At 41.4% G+C, this 20,074-nt stretch overlaps 1 protein-coding gene across 1 annotated transcript in view; it reads right to left on the bottom strand.

Annotated features, from left to right (window-relative positions):
- Positions 1-20,074, bottom strand: part of CDKAL1 (CDKAL1 threonylcarbamoyladenosine tRNA methylthiotransferase) — a 673,650-nt gene that overhangs the window by 541,995 nt on the left and 111,581 nt on the right. Inside the window, exon 5 of the mRNA XM_090039422.1 lies at positions 7,416-7,500. Coding sequence (XP_089895548.1) covers positions 7,416-7,500 — 85 coding nt within the window. The remainder of the gene's footprint in view (positions 1-7,415; positions 7,501-20,074) is intronic.

The following is a 20,074-nucleotide window of genomic DNA, read 5'->3' as shown; positions in this document are numbered from 1 at the left end:
TAAAAGACAGAGCAGGATTTAAAAATATGTTCCTCAAAATCAGCAAGAATGAGCTGTTTTGAAAGTTAGGAGTACAGACTATATTACCTGAACCTGACAGGTCTTAGCATTTTGCAGTTTGTGGCAGAATGATGGTATTGAGAGCTTACATCTACCAGGATCCGCAAGTCGAAGATGGACAAACACCAGGAAGGAGAGTTGTACATAGTTTTTTCCATTAAATAAACTCTGTGCATTGTCTCTCTTCTCTCTACAATTCTTTGGTTCTGAATCTAAATAGGACTTTGCTGTAATAAAGCCAGCTGGTCACTGGGTCTGCAGGTGCTAACTCAATCACTGTTAGTACTATGGGAGTGTAACCCAGGGACCAGACTGAAAGTAGGAGGATTGTATAATTCTGCCCACGAACATTAAGGGCTCTGTTAACATTAAGTCTGAGATCTGAAGGGGATACATTCATGCTGACCAGGAACATCATAGCTGCAGTTAGAAAAACTCTGACAGATCCCACTGAAGACCGTCTTTGAAAAAAAATATCAGAACTAGGAACAACTCTGATTCATATCAAGTTGGATACCAGCCATATGCACAACTACATTTACGTTTTTTGTAAAGACCGATTTAGAAAGGAAAGCCTGGCTGTCAAAATGTTATCTTTCAGGCTAAATCTTCTCATACAATATGTTCATAATGCTTTCCATTTTGGATTGAACACCCAAGTCCATCAATGCCATTAAAGCCACTAGCAGACATTCAAATAGTCACATCACAGGATCCTCAGTCCTAACAATCTCACAACCTGTCGTACCACAAGTGAAGTCTCAGGCTGGTTGGAGACTAGCGGCTGCCCCAGACCTGTGCACATAACATCCCTTCTAGACTGGTCGGAGACACAGTGTTCTCAGGGGCTTGTTTCGACAGTCAGCTGATTTTCGGCATTTAGCCCCAGACAACCTCCAGGTGTGCACATGCCACATGTTCAATTTAAGCCGCAAGTCACAAAGATGTTCAGCATTATACACGGACCATTTTTTGTGGCTGGTATGACATTTTATGGCACCTTACATTACTGCCGTTTATGGTGCGATTAACATGACTCATGCTACAAACAATATATGAGAGAAGCATAAGTGACAGCAGCAACAGTGCTTTAAAAAAGTGGAAGTTGATACTAAGAATTCTCTTCTGACCCTTTGCCCCAATTTTTCCACACTGCTTAATCACGAATTTGTAAAAACCAAGGCAAAGACAGAACCTTAAACTATTTAACAGTGCTATTCCAAGGCTAATCATTCCTAAATTTCTCCTCCTTCACAAGTCACAGGTATCAGAGAAAAGGCTTATCCACATACAAAAGTATACTTACTGTGGATATGGAAACACCAATACAAGGATTTTTTTAAATATGCTTATACTAGTAAGGCTACATAGCTTGGTGTCACAAGAGAAAGGGAAGAAGATATTAGCTACACCGAAATAAGGCACCTTTATAGCAGCAGAGCTGCAAGTGCACTGCAACTGTACTTCTCTATTTCAGTGAAACATGCCACACACCTATAATCTAAATCAGGGGTAGGCAACCCCTGGCACGAATGTCAGAGCACGGCATGCGAAAGGCGCTTTGCTTGGCATTCAGACCTCAGGGAAGATAGCGGGAAAGAGGCTGGGGCTGTACTGCCACAAGGATCAGGCCCCTTACAGCTGCCCTGCTGTCCACCCCTGGCATGCCAACATCTTATAAGATGGGTGTTTTTGACATTGCCCAAAAACATTACCAACCCTTGTCCTAAATAAGTTGGCACAAAAGCTTAAGTAGGGTAAGCCAAAGATTCCTGACCCCAGCAATTAATAATGGTAAAATAAAAGAGTGGTGACAAGAGGATGAGAAGAAAAAGGTGACTAGTTCAAGTTATCAACTTTCCTGAAGCTCTTCAGAGACAGGTTTGAGCACAGAAAGGTTATTCACCTAAAAATAACTTCCAAGGACTGAGAAGGCACAAACAGATATGAGAAATGGGACACGTTGGGGGGGGGGCAAAGAATTAAGTGGTTATACTTGTAAAAAAATTAATTAAAAAAAATCTCAACATGCATTAAGGGTGGTAATGTCCATTCTTTAGTCTGATTCACAAACCAGCTTTAAGAAGCATACCACAACAAGAAAAAGTGAACAGCTCATGTAAATTTACTTGTCCGGCTACTAAACATATAATTTTAAGAAAACCAAACCTGAGGAAAAGGTCAATGTTCTAAAATAAATTGCAACAATTTTTTTTTTTTATCCACTAGAGCACCCTCTTCCAGATTTATCAGTTGCCCGCAGACTCCTACCAGCATATGGTTTATATTTTAACCCTTTAAATGCCAATTATTATTATGAAAATTAAACCTGCCATTATACAATTTCTCCTGTGTACCCCCCAGAAATGTCTTGTGTACCCCCAGGAGCACATGTACCACAGTTTGGGAACCCCTGCATTAAAGTAAGGAACAGCAGGGAGGCCACTACTCAGAAATCAAGTGTCACAGCCAATGTCAACCTCAAATTAAAAGCCAATTGAGAACACAAAGAAAAAAAAAAGTGGGGGGTGCAAGACTGAGGAAGGATGGCTGAAGAGGAAAGCTCTCTCTGCTACCATCTTTCAAATGATCTGTCCCCAATCAGGTGAGCTAATCCAGGCTAGTGGCACATCAACAAACAGCATAAGAGATGGGGTGTCAGACATGTGACCCATGAGCCAGACCCAGACTGTGATGCCATTCAATCTGACCTGCAAAGCTACTGGCAGGGTACTAAAAGCTGGGTGTAGGGCTAAGGGTGGGGCATACTGCAAAATCCGGGGCCCCTAAACCCCAATGGACATGGCTGTTGGCATGCTGGGGAGGAGGGGGAGGAGGTGACTAAGGGCTGTGCAGACAGTCCTTGCTTGCTCTGTAGCTGCTTAGCCCTACCACCACCAGACCCCCACCGCAACTGCTACTGGTTCCACAGATCCAGCCGGAGCGAGTTTAACATGCCTGCCATAATGCAAGGGATTGCAGAGGAAAAATTCCATTTCATAAAATGTCTTTTCTATATGATTAACAGAGCTGTCAGGCTACAGAGTGTGGTGGGGGTAGGGGGGCAGGCGAGGGGGGAAGACTGCGCTATTTAGTATAGCAGGAAAAAAATTCTGTATGCATTCAGACGATATTTGACAGCTCCTTGAATGACATGCTGAGTTTTATTCAAGATATAATGTCTGGTTAGGTCTCTAGGATAAACAGAATACAAAGAAGTTGTCAATTACTTCCAAGTTCCCTCTTTTTCTAAAACAAAATTGTAGAAATCGTTGACAATTGTTAAAGACATTTGGCATTCATCACCTATCACAGCTTAGTGCTTCTAAGAAAGCAAGGTGACGTTACTTCAATCAAACCTACTGGAATGCACTTAAAAACCCCACAAACCACATCTAAGACACTATGTATGGAACTTAGGGCTTAAAAGAAAACAGATCATATTGATCAGCAGGGAAACCTTAAATTTGACATTTATAGCAGTTATATATAAATTAAGTACAAAATGGGAAGCCTTTTTAAAAGTAGCATTTAAAACTGTTTCCATCTTGCTGGGAGAATCACTGAATCCCAAATGGGAGGTAAGGCATATTTCATCATATGTAACACCCAAAGTTTAACTGTTGAACCATCTTAATTTTAAAAATAGTCAAACTTCACTATATGTACACATGGCCAGCCATCTGTGAGAGCAGTTACCCAATTTATATACTACTTATATAAACACTTGTACCATCAACTCTTGAAAAAAAATCAGAGCATTATGTCATTTATTAGCTGGGGGTTTTTTTCCATACTAGCTATTCAAAAGGTCCAATGAAATCAAAATTGTCCATGTGTAATACCCCCCAAAAAATCTGATAGTAGCCCTAGAGGATTACATTTTAGGCACTTACATTGTGGCCAAGGTCTATTTTTCCCCTCCAGCAAGAGTTCCATGAAACAAAAAATTATCTGTCAAATGGAGTCTCAGATTCTGGATCTTTTCCGCAGGCTGCCCTTTGGTAAACAGCTGCTCAGGACTGCAGTATGAAAGGCATACCTATGATCATCAAGGACCCACCTGCTCGTCAAACAGTCCGTATGCCCATTCTAGTAAATAGTCATGTCTTTTATAGGATAAATGTAAAGTTTATGTAGATGTCCAACAGGAATAAAACTCTACAGTCAGTTTTAACCGAGTGCCAAAGCATAAATCTGATAAAGGGACCTGCTGTGTCATTTTTGCACATATATGCCTTACAGGACTCTTTTGCTTGTGTCAGTCAGTTTAGTCATATCTGCACTGTAAACGTTACCCCACAGAATTAATATTCCATGTATGAAAACCAGGTGCTGCTCAGAAGCAAATATTCCTCCTTTTCATTACTTGTTTTAATGCTACTGGGATGGTATCCGATAAACAAATTCCTGCAATGAGAGAAATGCCATTTGATGGAAATTCTTTTTTATTTATTTGGTGTTCAGTGGATAACAAACAAGCAAACAAACAAACTCACCAAGTTTGCACTTCACTTAGAAATGGCCTTTGCAATGTTGGAAAACTAATACGCCTACGTAACTACCTTATTTACCCAAATGCAGGACTATTCTGAATTTAGGATGACCCTGCCCTCCCAATAATTAGATTCTATATATGGAAAATTTATAAAATTATTATATTCTGTACATGGTAAATTATAATTATTGAAGGGTTGTCTTAAAATTCATCCCCCACAGTCAGCAGGGAAAGGAGCGGCAGAGGGGCAGGCGTCAAGCAGCTTGAACCCTTGCTACCCGTCTCCCCCATGACTTGACCTCCTCATGCCTAATTCCCCCCACCCCCTAAACTACTTGGCCATTATTCCTATATTCTCTGGCACCTCCCACCAGTACCTGTCCTATGCCTCCCGCACTGCCCCGCAGCCTCCTCCCAGCCACTTACCCTCTGACTCCAGCTCTGCTTCAGCCTGGAGCACAGAGCATGCTTGCTCTGGCCACACCCAAGTCCAGTAGCAGTGGCAACAGCTCCAGCCCAGGCTCTGGGGCCCAGCCAGTGCCAGAGGATAAGTAGTAAGGGGAAGGGAGGACAGAGGTTGCAGGGGCAACGGTGGTGGGTGGGGCAGGCAGCACCTGCAAATCCGACCCCAACCCTGAGTCACAGCTGGAGCCAGAATTGCCACCAGCACCTCCCTCCACTGACTTGTACTCAAAACCAAGAGGAAGGGAAAATGGGGGGGGGGGGGGGAAACAGTCTTAGATTCAAGTAAATATAGTAGTTCCTTCATAATTCCCATCACACATATTTTACCTGCTACTCCTGGAACAATACTCCATTTTCTAAAATACAGTTTAACTCAATTAACCCACCGACTCTTTCCACTTAGGTATTTGGGACTTTAAAACAAGTATTCATGTCTTTTTTGTATCTTGTGATTTAGCAACCTGGAAAAAAAACATCCATTTTATATAACTAGTTTGCCATTGGAGAGGCTGAATTCTACTAGCTGGTTTCAAATGCATTATTTGGCCAAGGAATATTAGTCACTGATCCAAGGCAGTTCTTTAAAGAGGAGGAACCACATGCCGCTACTGTTTAGAATCAGTGAAATTCTAAATAAGCCATAAATACTCAAAAAAGTCAGTATGAGAAATTGTTATAGAAACCAAAGAATAAACAAAGCTACAAAGATCCAAGTATTTGCCCGCATGTAGTATGATTAAAATTAGCAATTGTATAAACAGTCTTCAATATTTTGCATTAAAAGCAAACACTAAACTCTAAAGCTACAACATCTTTCCTCGGGCAAAAGAACCTTATCAAGCTAAGTGATTAAATTCTTCGGAACAAAGATCCCTATGACCACAACCTAGCTAACTACTTCTGACATGACAAAATAACAAGTAGCTTTACTCATTCAAGTTTGCTGCTATGAAATGCTATTTGTGAAATAGTCTAACGCTTCACCTCCTCTTTAACTTTAATATAAAAGAGAGAAACAAGATTTCCACAATGCACCTGAGAAATCAATAAACCCCACAGAAGAACATCTCAAACACATCTCTCAGTGCAATTGTTATGAAATACTGAAACAGAAAAAAAATCCTCATTCCCTAAAATTAAGTCATGTCAAAAACTGAAAAAGTTGTAGTACAATGAATGTGTTAGCAGAAAGAAAGGGCTGCCAGCAATCAGAATCAACTGAGAGAGACTATTTTTCACATCTGTTTGTCAGAAAACTGAGACAGAGGTTCACGAGTGCAGGAAAGGCAAAAACATGAAATTCAGGGAGTATTTTTGTTGGGCCTCTCTCTTCATCAGCTCCATCCAGCAAGGCACACACTTCTACTGTCAATTCTGGTCTGTGATCAGTACAGCAGAAAGATCACCACAACTGAACTGGAAAAGATCCTGTCATCTGTTTAGTTGGCCCATACACACTGACTGCCAGTTCTGGAAAGCAAGAAGCAAGCTTTTCTTGGCAACACATGAGGCTAATCTCATCACAGAACACTGCACTGGCAACCAGGAAATGAACTTCTCTGTAGGATAAAGAAGGAATCTTTTTATTTTAATTGTTCACCCACTGTGGGCAAATTGTTTCTGTTCCAGGGCACAGCACTGAGGAGTTGTTAGGAGCTGTAGGACTGCAAGCCAAGAGCTTCAATCAAGCTCCCATCCCTACTACCACTCCCTCCCCACCCCCACTTAGTGTGCCAGCTGCTTGATGAGAACTGTATGTTCCTTGCCAAGTGAATTTTCAGCAAATGATCAATCAATAGGCTACACCAAACAACTGATTCCAGAAACATCCATGGGATTGTTTACTAAAAGGAACACCACGCAGGTAATATGAGCAATGGGGAATAACACATTTTATTTATACTTGACACAATCCACCTATGAATGTTCAGGTTTTCCATTAACTCTCATTACAGCTATACTTTTGCTGAAGTCAAAAAGGTGGAAGTCCCCAACACTATCACTACGATTCTATATCACTAACATAGTTAGTCATTCACAGACCTTTCCAAAACATGTATGCAATTATTTAAAGGAAAACACTAACAAATCTTTCTTAAAAATTAATTGGAAACCACTGCAGTAATAGAGGGTTGGATCTCTCAAGCAACTGGACTACTGAAACACTTACAAAACCCCAGGATACCTATTTTGACAATTACCACATTAGGGTTTACAAATCCTTTGCAGCTGGGTGAGTGAAGATCACCATGACATTCAAACTCACACTTCCCTTCTGCTATACACCAGGGAGGGTTTACTTTTAGATTGAAAACAGGTATAATTTAAAACCAAAGACTTATCACAGATAAATATGATAAGCTCTTCTTTGGAAAAAATGACTTCAACTTACTTAATTGAGTTTCTGAAGTGGTCTTCAGCTGGGCTTTTTACTGTGCAACTGTTCAGCAGCCATAAGTCTGCTTCTGTGGAGTTCTCTGGAAGACAGAAGGTTACATTAAAGAATTAGAGCTCAAACTAGGAGCTTCTGGTCTATATCACATTCAAGAGATTAGATTTAACCTATTATAAAGAATGGCCTGCTCTCAAAGATACCCTCGGATTCAATAGTCAAACCTTAGTGCAACATTTTTGGAAATGTCATGCCCTTGGTTAATGAAAACATATCTTTGCTATTATTTGTAATAATGTAACACACTTGTGCTCCACTATGCCCCATAATAGCCCAGGATGCCATCATATGTACTGTGTACATAAACAACAGAAAGACAGTCCCTGCCCCAAAGAACTCACAATCTGAGTAAAAGCCAGTTCCATGCACAATAGGCAACAACAGTGAAAAACACAAAAATACTTGTTTAAAAATATAAACAACCACTCGATGAGGACTGGCATCACAGATGGACTGGAGGCAAGAGGGCATACCTCAATGTTATCATGTAACTCTTTTATCAAGTAAGCACCTCAGTCTTTAATTAATCCTGTATATTCATTGGAGGGAAAAATAATTAGTTATTTAGAAGGAAAACCTATAGTTTTGTAGCACTGATGTATCATTTTATCATGAACATCCTGAAGATTTTTTTTTTTTTTTTAAACTAAAGCAGCATTGCTAAAAGAGTAGTCCCTAAAGACTGGAAGGCCTGTAACATTCAGCCAGAACTGAACTTCTTCGTAGCGTTCACACCCCTATTCATTCTAAATACATTAATCAAGATGCAGCCTGGAGTGATGCTTACAGGCACTCCCATTCTGTTTATGAACAAGCATGGTATTATATCAGGGGTGGGCAAAATGGTAGAGCTGGCCAGCAGCCAGACTCCATTTCCTAGCAGACCCTGCCGGCATGACTGGGGCCCCAGCCACACCCGCACTGAGATAGCACCAGGCTGGGGTTGCCATGGAAACCGACCCCAGCCATGCTGTTAGGGCCACTAGGATCTTGTGGTGGGAGCAGCTTGGTCCAGAGCCAGGGCAGAGCCACTATCTGCAGCTTGCGTGCTCCAGGAAGGGGAAATGAAGGCAGCAAACTGTGGCTCTGCCCTAGCTCCTTGGTCCTGAGGCAGGGAAGAGCTGCATTCCCCTGCCCAGAGCATTCAGGCTGCAGATCCCAGCTCTGCCCTGGCCCCAGACCAAGCTGCCCCTGCCACAAGATCCCAGCAGCTCTGGAGCAAGCCCCTGCCCTGCAATGCACCCTGCCAGTATGGCTGGGGCTGGTCTCCATGGCAACCCCAGCCTTGCGCTATCATATCTCAGATGCGGCTGGGATTTCATAGACATTCAGGCTGGAAGGGACCCCGGAGGATCATCCAGTCCAGCCCCCTGCCCCAGGGGCAGGAAGTCAGCAGGGGTCATAGGATCCCAGCAAGATAAACATCCAAAAGTGTCTTGAAAGCATTCAAAGTGGGTGCTTGAGCCACCCCAGGCAGCGGTCTATTCCAAACCTTGGGGACTCAAGCAGTAAAGAAGTTCTTCCTTATGTCCAGCCTGAAATGGTTACAGAGGAGTTTGTGACCATTCAGTCTTGTCATCCCTTGGGGTGCTCTGGTGAACAGAAGTTCCCCCAGATCCTGGTGAACACCCCTAATAAATGTATAGGTGGCCACCAGATCACCCCGAGCCTGTCTTTTCCAGACTGAAGAGTCCCAGGGCTTTCAGCCTCTCATCATAAGGTCCGTTTTCCTGACCTCTGATCATGCACGTGGCTCTCCTCTGCACTCTCTCAAGCTTCTCCACATCCTTTTTGAATTGTGGAGCCCAAAACTGGACGCAGTACTCCAGCTGCGGCCTCACTAAGGCAGAGTACAAGGGAGAATAACGTCCTGCGATTTCCTTGAGAAGCATCTATGAATGCAAGCCAGTGTTCTGCTCGCTTTACTAGCCACAGCATCACATGGCTGTCAATGGAGACCAGCCCTAGCCATACGGGCAGGGGACGCTGGGAAATGGAGTGCACTGACTTTGCACTTGCGGGCTAGACTTTGCTCATCCCTGTATTATATGGTATGATAATGGCAAGTATGATATTAGTAACACTTATTTTTACCTGACATTAAAATAAAATTTCAAATGAACTATTTAAAAGAGAAAAGCAATTCTTCATCATCATCTAATACAAAATTTAGCCTCCCAAAATAAATGGAAGATAATCTAGCACTTTCCCAAACAGCTCACTAATGTTATCTCTATTTGGTCTCCATCTGATTGGCAAAACACCATAGAAGCAGAATAATATGAGATCACTTTCCTAGGAGAATACCGCTTCGTTTTCTAAAAGAAAATCCTATGAGCAAGACCTCAGGAGAGCCATTTTACATTCCCAATGCTCCACAACACTTCTCAGGATGGCTTAGTGTATCAGTTTGGTTCACCAAGCTTTGTTTTACTTTGCTATTACTTTTTAGCCAGTTTTGGGCCAAGATAATTTATTAGAAAGTAATAAAGACAAAATTGTTTAAAACCAAACCAATGAGGTTACCTCATTTTTAACTAGTTGACAGATCACTAACACAAAAAATCCTGAATTGATGTTAGATAGGTGCACACAGTTCTTCCCGCCTCCTCTACACCTAATACAATTGCAAGCTCTAAAAATAATAATAGGTATCTGTAGTCTCACTGTTTCCTATAAAAAGATTTATTCCACTTCTTAGTTAACTGTCAGCTGCATAACCAAAGCAGGCAGTAGAGATGCAAATATGCAAACCAGGAACTCTAATAGTCCTTACCCTAAAATGACAAAAAGAGTTCCAAGGGATTTATTTTTTTATCCATGTTTATTAGAGGCTCCATAATTAACATCTTTTGTCACGTTCAAATACAAAATGTTGTAGGGAATCAGGTAACTAGCCCATTCCCTATGCTAAATGATTAATTATTCAGAGTCAACCATAAAAAATACTACTTAAAAAAAAAAAAGTGTAGAGGCTTAACTTAAATGCCCAAGAAGCAAGTATTTTCTGCGTCCATCCACAAACAGGGAAGAACAGTAAATTCTAATTTACTACTGAAAAGAACCAGACTAGGACAACGTAAAGGACCTTTCTTTGAAGCTAGTTCCTATAACCTTTATAGGTTCAAGTATTGTGTGCAAGGTTTTAGAACCACTCAATAGACAATTCTTGCCCTAAATATAAGCATCAGTACATTTTGGGGGAAAGGGAAGGAAGGGAATACATTAAACTACTTTTGAAAGCAAGAAAGGCTGACCCAAAACCTCTTGGCACTCAGGAAACAGTGTGAGAAAAATAAAAACAGTGTTTATACCTGAATCCCTAACAATTATATTCTTTTATTTGAAGTCATAAATTCAAGGGCATGTCTCAGGGCAACCGCAACAATGACCAATGAATTATAATTTGTGCTGTTTAGCCAGTAAGTATTTTGCTTAAATGAGTATATTCACACAGTGAATTCTAAAGTGTTGCTGCAATTCTGTTTCAATGTTATTTAAATGCGTTTACTTCCACAGCCACAAATTCCGCATGTAGCTATATGCATCTCTATCCTCATAACATCCTTGGAAGTTGAGGACTTTGGGGCATGATATACCAAGAGACTGACAGCGTTAAGTGTAATTCCAGCGGGACATAAATGCACTTGAGAGAACTGAACAACACAATGAGAAGAGAAATATTATATCATTGTATTTTGTCACTATTTTTAAGCCTTGGGAACCCTTGTTCAGAGGAAGGAATGTCTAAGGGCGAGGATAGCAACCCAGGAGGAGAGAGATCAGGGTTCTATCCCCTGCTCTGCCACATTTCCTGCAGGTGACTTATTGTTATTGTGCTTCAGTCCCTCTATCACCTATAAGAATGGAATAAGATTCCCCACTTCATGGGGTGATGTGAAGCTGACTTTGTTAAAGATTGAGAGACATTCAGTTACTATGGTGATGGGAGCCAAGGAAGTACCTCAGATGCAGACAGACGTTTAGACTCTGAGACTGTCAACATACACCTTTTCTTGTTGTAAGGGCCAGGTTATAACCACTATAATGTCTCTCTGCAATGTCTCTAATCCCTCACCACTGTGTACACACATTAAAAAAAAAAAAAAAAAAAAAAAGTAGTTGTGTTCTCTGGCATCAAACTGCTCAACATAGCTGAAGTGTACTTGGAAAAAAAATGGAAAACTTCAGTTATATTTATAAACAATATCTTCCAGACAGTCATTAGCTTTTCTGTTTTCCTAAATCAGAGTTATGTAATAGTAGTATTAGTTGCAATGAACCAGGCAGTTTATGTTAATCTGTGTTCAACACAGGGCCTCAAAATGTGAAAGGACATGTTTAAAAGAACCACTTACCTAATTATGATAAGAAACTTAGATATGTGGGCAAAATATATCAAGTAATGAGTTACTAAAGGTTTTTTCCAAGTGATTATCCACATAATAAGAGTATATGTTGTAGCCATGTTGGTCTAAGGACATAGGCAGACACTGTTCTTTGAGTAAATCTGAGATGGTCTAATAAAAGATATCACATTTATCCAAAGAACCTTGTCTGCTTATGTTCATATATAATCCACTCTTGGTGACTCACAAATAGTGTCCTGATATGAAAGAGATGTGCACCTATCAGAAGGAAACTGTGGAACAGATCTTCTAAAACAGGGATCTGACCTAGACACCACTGAAAGAGAAGAGTGTTTTGTAAACACAGCACATGTACAAATCCCCTGGAAGTCCTCTCCACATTTCAGCAGTGGGAATGATCCTGTAAGAACCTGCATGATGTCTGTCCTGGCTAGGAGGCTCTAACCTACCTAATGGATAGAATTACCATATCTGTTCACATACCAAAAACACATTCTCCCTCCCAAAATCAGCACCCCCAAAACTGGGTTACATGTCCGAAGTGGGAAAGCTGATTTTCTGCCCAGAAGCATCCTGGAAAGAAAACTCAAATGGGACCCTAGCATGACTTCATTACTGTAGAAGACAGCATATCTTCAATCTGCCACAAGCATCTGCAACCACCCTACCCTAAGGGCTGAAGTAATGGCCTCTCAAGAGCTGTCATCTTGGAGAGATGGGGCAAGTACATGATGCCAATAGGTCCTGGGTGTAAGTGGGGTGAAGAGTTCAGCACAAGATAACTGGGAAGGCTGACATTAGTAAATTCTTCAGGGATCTTTGTGGAAAGGTTTATCTGACCACTGACAGAGCAAAGGGCTTTCTATGACATCACATCACCCACTAAGATCAGGAGGAAAAAAGTCATAAGCAGAGTGAGCAGTGGCCCACTGAGATGTCCCTCTGCATTCCAACACAGCATTGCTTCTAAAAAGCAACATGATCTATGCTGGGAAAAGAGTCAAATCAATTCCTTCCCAGTCTTAATCTTCTAGATACTCAGCTTGTCGATATTTTTAAAAATTGCAATATTATTTCATGCTTGTCAACTTGGAAGTCAAGTATTACCTCAACTAAGTCTTCTCTATGTTATGATAGTAACAAATAACCCTGCAACTATGTCAAATCAGCATTATTTTTAAGCTCAAAGACATAACTCAAAACCACTGCCTTTTCGCATTGTGACATCTTTTCCATGAAAGAAAAGCTGCATTGGAAGTAAACCACAAAATCTATCACTCTCTTTGCAAAACAACATAGTACAAAGAAACCTAAAAAGGCCATGGAAACTTCTGAACACTGCTAACTTAATTGGGAGGTTCGGGAAAACAAATTGTCAGGATTACGCAATCCACAAAAGGGTAACGTGGTAAAACTCTGACTCATCAATATACCTACAGACAGCACAAAAACATATTTATAATTCTCTTTAACTCTGTTTATGTTTTTGTTCCTTTAGAAGTCACAGCTCAGCACAGCTCTCCTCAAGCAGATTGCAGCAATGTGTCATGTGAAAAAGCTACAGACAGGAGATCAAATCAACTGCTTCAGCCTACAACTTAACAGGATCTTTTTTCTTTAAAATAGATTGACCAATGTAAAATTAGAGCATGCAGAGAAAGTAGAAGAAATTACCAAAGCCCTGCCGGTAATCACCAGCCCTGCTTCACCCTCTTTGCAGGGACTCACTCCCAGATGTACCTACACTTGTACCCACAGAAAGCCTAAAATCAACTGTATACACCATTTCTTTAAATATTTATATTAGTTTGTAAAACTATGGCATATTAGAAAATATATGCCTTTATTTTTTTTAAACTTCTACAGATTCAGAAGAAGGTTTTTAGTGGTAATTTCATGGGCAATTCCCTCTATTACACTGAGGTCCTCTCTGCTTAACACAACTTTCCATAGTAAGGCCGCATACCCCATGTAAGGGTGCAATAAGACCACAGCTAGTAAAAGTAGCATATGGGAAGACATGGCAAGGGGAGGGGAGAGAGGGACCAAATGTCAAGTCACATGGCCCCTATGAATAGAGGTCTACCAAATTTGAGGAGATGACCACTATTTTTATAAGCCAAGTACAACACCCCCTCCCACCCCAAGCTTCTGTTTGGCCAAGGGGCCCCAGCAGCACCACCCCTCCCCACCGATTGCCACAAGGCCTGAAACCACAGCTTAATTACCCTGATTAAGCCTGAGGAAACCATTAATCCATGTGTATCAAGCATGGTGAGTGGTTATTAACCTGCGGTGCTCAACCTTTCAGCTGCATGCCAGCTGAATCGATCTGCTGCAGTCCAGCCCCACTCTGGAAACATGTTCTGAAATCCACAGTAATTAGTGCTTCCACCACTCCCCTGCCACCAAATTTCCAAAACTGTTGAGAGCTCTGCAGGCTTTATGACACAAGCCCACCGGCCAGTTTCAGCACCAGTGGTAATAAACACATTCACAGTAATACTTCTGATCATAAAAATCTGATCTCAAAAATGGAGCACTTGTAGACCAAGACAGTGGGCAGCCATCTGAAAAACAGCAGAGATTCTCTATCATATTGCCAATTATGTAAATCAGAGATTGGCAACCTTTTTGTCACTGGAGGCTGCTGTTTATGACATAGCCCCCATTGCTGCCCACAGACCCATATCCCCCAGTGATCAGAAAATGGAGAGAAAGCAGATACTAAGACCCTAGGGGTGCCTCCTCTGCCACTGTAGCTGGAGCATGCTGCCAATTCTCTGAGCTGCCACAGGCCAGATCCAGTGTTCTTCTACGCGCCAGCTGGCTTGTGGGCCACAGGTTGTCAACTCCTGACCTAAGCCACCCCGTACCAACACACAGACAGATTTTTCAGTGTTTTATTGCTATTTACTTTCAAGAGTCCTTGGCCATGGTGATCCTCTCAGACCATGGATTATTTTAATTAAGTACTGGTTACTTTATTGGTCCATTATATTTCTTCAGAGAGAGCAGGTGTTGGCAATTAATCTCTCTGCCCCACATCTTGTGAAAATTAGCCAGGGACAGTCAAGGAGGAATGTTCCTCTTTCTCTGGCATCCCTGTCCTTTAGCCACCATGTTATCACTGGAAGAGAAGAAAGAAGGAGGTCCTTTTATTTATTTTTTTAATTACACACCCCCCACCCCCAAACCAGCACTACAGGGAGGTGTGCAAGTGGGCCATGAGCGCTACTATTTTAAGTAAATGTAATGCTAAGTAGTCAGCACAGAAATGTTCTTCACAAGCACCATTTGCTAGCCCTCTGATGTATACCATTCCATGCAACATTTAGCGAACACCAACTTCACACAACATTTTATATAGCTATAATTCAAAACACCCCAGAGGGGAAAAAAGATTTCGCTCTTGGTACTGTTCCCATTGCAGCATTTAAAAAAAAAAAAGTTATCGTGAGCTCCCAGACAACAGCTGCTTGAAATCTTCAAAGCATATCAGCTGCCACTTTAGAAGCTATACCACCCATTCACTGATTATGCCCATCACACAGACAAGCCTGTGCTGAAAGTACCAGTATTTGAGATAGCACATCCTTCAAAACAATCTCACTGGTCTCTTATCAGCAGCAATACGATTTGGGGGGGGAAGAGAGTAGAAGATCAACTTAAACTTCTGTTCTCTCACTAATGTTCTTTTATGTACTCTGTTTATGACAACCTACTCGATCTAATCAAACAGTTTCAACCTATTCCCCTTTGCAAAATTTATTAAAACCACTGACTTCACAGAGGAAGTCTAGTTGCTTATCAATCAGGCAGCAAAGCACACCTGTTTATGATGCAGTACATTTACTTCTACCATCATCTCTTCCCCCTCAAATTTAAATGGTAAACATGGAAAGCTTGTATGCAACTCCCTTAATTTTCAATTACTGAATTAAGCATACAAACATTTCTGCTTTCTTTTGCTGTTAAAAGGAGAGAAAAATTCTGATAGGTGCATGCCTGAGTAGATATGTAGGGTCTTAAAAAAATGTATACAGCAGCTACTGATGAATTACAGGACACTTATAGAAGTACCACATTTATTCAGATAGAAGATGACCACCCCAATAATTAGATTATATATATGGAAAAATGAACAAATTGTCCTAATTTTCCAAGTATAGTACCTAATCATTGGAGATGGGCCTTGAATTTGTCCCCCTCCCACTGCTACAGTAGAGGAAATAAATCTAGAGGAGCAGGTAACACCCATGCCCTCTGCCCCCCACAACTTCTTCCCCCTGCAGCCCTTTCCCCACACCCTTTACTGTCTAACCCTGCTCTCCCTGAGTGCATGGAATAGAGAGAGATAAATCTGAAAACAAGTAGCTTGAAGTAAACATGCCTGCAGTAATTTACATATAGGTAAGTTACTACAGTTACCCATAGGCTTAGTTCATCCAGAATTAGTGTATTTTACTTTTTTATAACTATTACAAGTTTTAGCACAGGTACTACATAAATGCACCTTTAAGCAGCACTTCAGCACTAACTTAGAGAGAGTACAAACTTTTTATTTAATTTAAAGAAAAATGTTGGCATTCCAAGTTAAATCAGCCAAATCAATTCCAAATCTGCAAGTCATTCAAGAAGCATATGGGGCCCTACTACCAGCAAGCATTTTCCACACCCACCTGGGGCTTCAAATGCTTCCATATCCTTTGGCAGGTATCCTACATACAGGCCCAAACTCGGAGGCTTAGGGTTCAGTTGCCATTTCACTTGCCCTCAGCCATATGGCTCCAGGAATAAGCTAGGAAGGAATCTCCCATTTCCAAAAAGTCAGAATATAGCCAGGATCTTCCTACTGGAAGTGAGAATGAGAGGGTAACTATGCATTACCTTGGTCAGGGTACTGCCTCGTGCCACATTCATGGGTTTCCTGTGCCAAGAAAGAGTACTTTTTTTTTTTTTAAAGAAACTTTTCATGTTCCAAGCCGAATCAGCCAAATCAAGTCCATATCCATGAGTCAGTCCAGAACCATAAGTTGCCCTACAACAGGCAAACATCCTCCACCCCCACCAGGGGCTTCGGATATTTCCAAAGTCTTCTGGCAGGCATCCTACATGCAGGTCCAAGCCTGGAGACTTGGTGTTTGGATGCCCCCAAGTTTTGCCTGCCCTCAGCCATATGGGCAAATGTGCAGATGGAAACCTACAACAGGATAGGTTAGTGCAGGTGATTTGAATAACATACACGATAGTGCCTGTTGTGTGTAATTCTTCCCCCAGTGCCAACTTTTTTTTTTTCCCAAGTCATGGTGAGCCAGTATATTGAATATGTTTTGCCTTGTGTTTTATAGTCATGCTTAGTGTGGGCTGCACTGACTCGATTTCATAGTCAGTTTCTATTATAGAGCACATGGTACTTTTGGTAGCAGACTAATGGTAGACAATGTATTTACTGAGGTTTCCTTGTATACAAATGTAAGATGAAGAGCTTTCTTCATGCTCCCCTCACCCCCGGTGCTGATTGAGACAGAAAACCTTGTCTTAAAATTGACTAAATACCACAGGTGTCCTATGGACAAGGATTATTAATGTTGTGCTCAGTTTTATATCAGAAAATAAAAAGGGCAGTTTTAAGGCCAAAAGAATGAAGATACACAAGAGATAAAAACTGGGCTGCTGTTAAATAAGACTTTCAATCCCTGCCCATTAAACAGTGTTAGATTCAAACACACTAGCTGTCCCCTTGTTTCTCTGCTTTTCATTGCTATAGATAAATCCCTCCTGATTTTATTTAAATTACTGTACTTGTGCTACAGCCAAAAAGTTTTTATTTCTATATTTCAGCTGTCTCTAAAACACATTCCTCAACAGCAAATGAATGAGATCCAGAGAACCACCACGATGGGGTAGGTTCTAAGCTCCCTGTGGGAACTTGAGCTGTTCAGGCAGAGCAGGGCAGTAACCAGGACATTCAAGTCAATAATAAATATCCACAACAACAGATTTAAAAGGTTTATTAAGAAAATGTTAAAGTTAAACGTGTACACTAAGGCAGAGTTATGAGAGGAACAGAATCCTGAACATAGTAACCACATTGATACATAACTGTAGGACAGTAAAGCAGTCTTAGGTATTTTGTTAGGCATGCGGTTTAAGTTTGTGCAGGAAACAGTACTGTTAAAGTTAAAAAATATATTGCATGGTACAGTATGGTTGAGGCATAAGACTGCACATGTTAACCACAACAGCACATAGTAAAAATGTAAAGTGGTGAAATTCTTAGGCATTGTCTTTAGCATGCAGTCTACATTTACCCACAGTCAAGTACTGTCTATAGCATTCTTAGTCTTTATCATACTGTATGCTAAAGGGGAGGTGGCCCTTTCAGTCTGTCCCCCGACTCTAGCTTCTAGCAAGTGGTCTTGGCTGGATCTTCATATTGACAATGGCCAGTTATGTGCTCAACTTGTATATCCCTCAACTATTTAATGGTGTTGAATACTATGAGGCTCTTCATCAACTTAAAGTAGTGCCAAGGTAAATCTGCAGGCTCTCAGTACACTCTCAATCAGATCCCAAGTGCCAAGAGCAATGTTCTACACAGGGCATAATTGGCACTATAGCCAGCTCTGTGGTCTACTTACTCTCTCCAACCAACATAACTTCTCTTCCAACCAACATAACTTCTCTCTCCAAGCCAAAGCCTGCTGTAGTGAAAGAATTCTGGGAGCTATGACTATTACCATGGCATAAATTATCTTCTAGGGGTGCTGCTCTAAACTGTGTCTAAACTAGGACTAAGGTTAAAAAACATGTCAGCTAACACCTGAACCGGCACATTTTAAAAAACCTAGCGCAGGGAAAGTAACCTGTACTTCAGAAATGGCTTATCTGGTTGCGATGAGTCTAATGTGGGATTAGGGTTCTTCAGACAGAAAAATTTACAGCTCTGGCCAGCTGTTCACTTAACTCATTCAGATTGGCTAATATTAAATAGAAAGCCTGAGTTTTCTGAATGCACAACCTTGGGAACACAAAGGAGATAAAATGCATTTTGCCCTTTTAACTAGGAGGTAAACACAATGACCCTCCAATGACTCTTAACACCATCTACACCAAGGTTTTATAAAGTGTTAACCTTTTTCTTTTTTCAAATATCTTTTATCCTAACCCAGAAACATCTTACCATTACAGGAAGCTACCTTTCCCTGAATCCCTAGGGCTAGGGTCAGACATTACACAAACTGATTTACGTGACCAGAAACTGGTTTAAACCTTTAACAGAACAGACGCTCAGTGCACATAAACCAGTTTGAAAATGGCTGAAACCAGTTTGAGATAAACCTGGTTGAACATAGTATCAGACTTAACCGATTTGGCTCACACCGGTTTATGCAATGTCTGTCCCAGACCCCTTGCTGGTTTAAGTTAAACCAGAGTCTCCCAGCTTCCCAGATGCTTTGCAGCCCTCGGCAGGGCTCTCTGCCCCTCTGCTCCCTCACTGGAGCTCTGGCACAGACAGCAGGCACAGCAGCGTGTGCCTGGCTTTCTGTACCAGGGGCAATTATTTTGGGCAGAGGGCCACTTACTGAGTTTTGGCAAGCCATCGACGGCTGCATGACAGGCAGCCAGGGGCAGATAAATTTTCATTTTCTATATTTTTTTTAGGGGCCCCGCAGGCCAGATAGAATGGCCTGGCGGGCCACATCTGACCCACGGGCCGCATTTTGCCCACCTCTGTTCTATACAGTTACAAACTGGTTCAACCTAGCCAGATTAAACAACCTAGCCAGATTAAACTAACCTGCAAAGAATGAATCAATTCAGGCTCAGGCTTTTTGAATGTCTGTCCTTAGCTTTGGGGCTCTATACTCAGCACAGTGTGGCCAGACACAAAGATGTAGACCAAAGAGTAAACTGAATTCTGCTGCAAGAGGCCCACTGGAGTGAGAGCTGTGCAGAATGTGAGAGTTGCCTATAACAGTGCTGTTTTTTTTGGTGTTTCATCTCAAACCACTACTGTACGTCCTTTAGGCTGTCTATTTCATATAAACCAATCTGGGAGAGTTAAACCAAAGGAGGCTGGAAAGTAGTGGTGGCAGGGAAAAGACAAAATTAAAGCCATTTGAGGGGGGAAAAAATAATAAAGAATTATTAAATGGGGCAGGGCTGGACTCAATGATCCTCTGGGGTACCTTCCAGCCCAAGTGTCTATGTCTATGAAATGAA

This window comes from Crocodylus siamensis, chromosome 3, assembly GCF_052110815.1.
Source record: "Crocodylus siamensis isolate JL-2025a chromosome 3, ASM5211081v1, whole genome shotgun sequence".
In the NCBI taxonomy this organism is placed as follows: Eukaryota; Metazoa; Chordata; order Crocodylia; family Crocodylidae; genus Crocodylus; species Crocodylus siamensis.
This window is presented reverse-complemented; position numbering and strand designations above follow the sequence as displayed.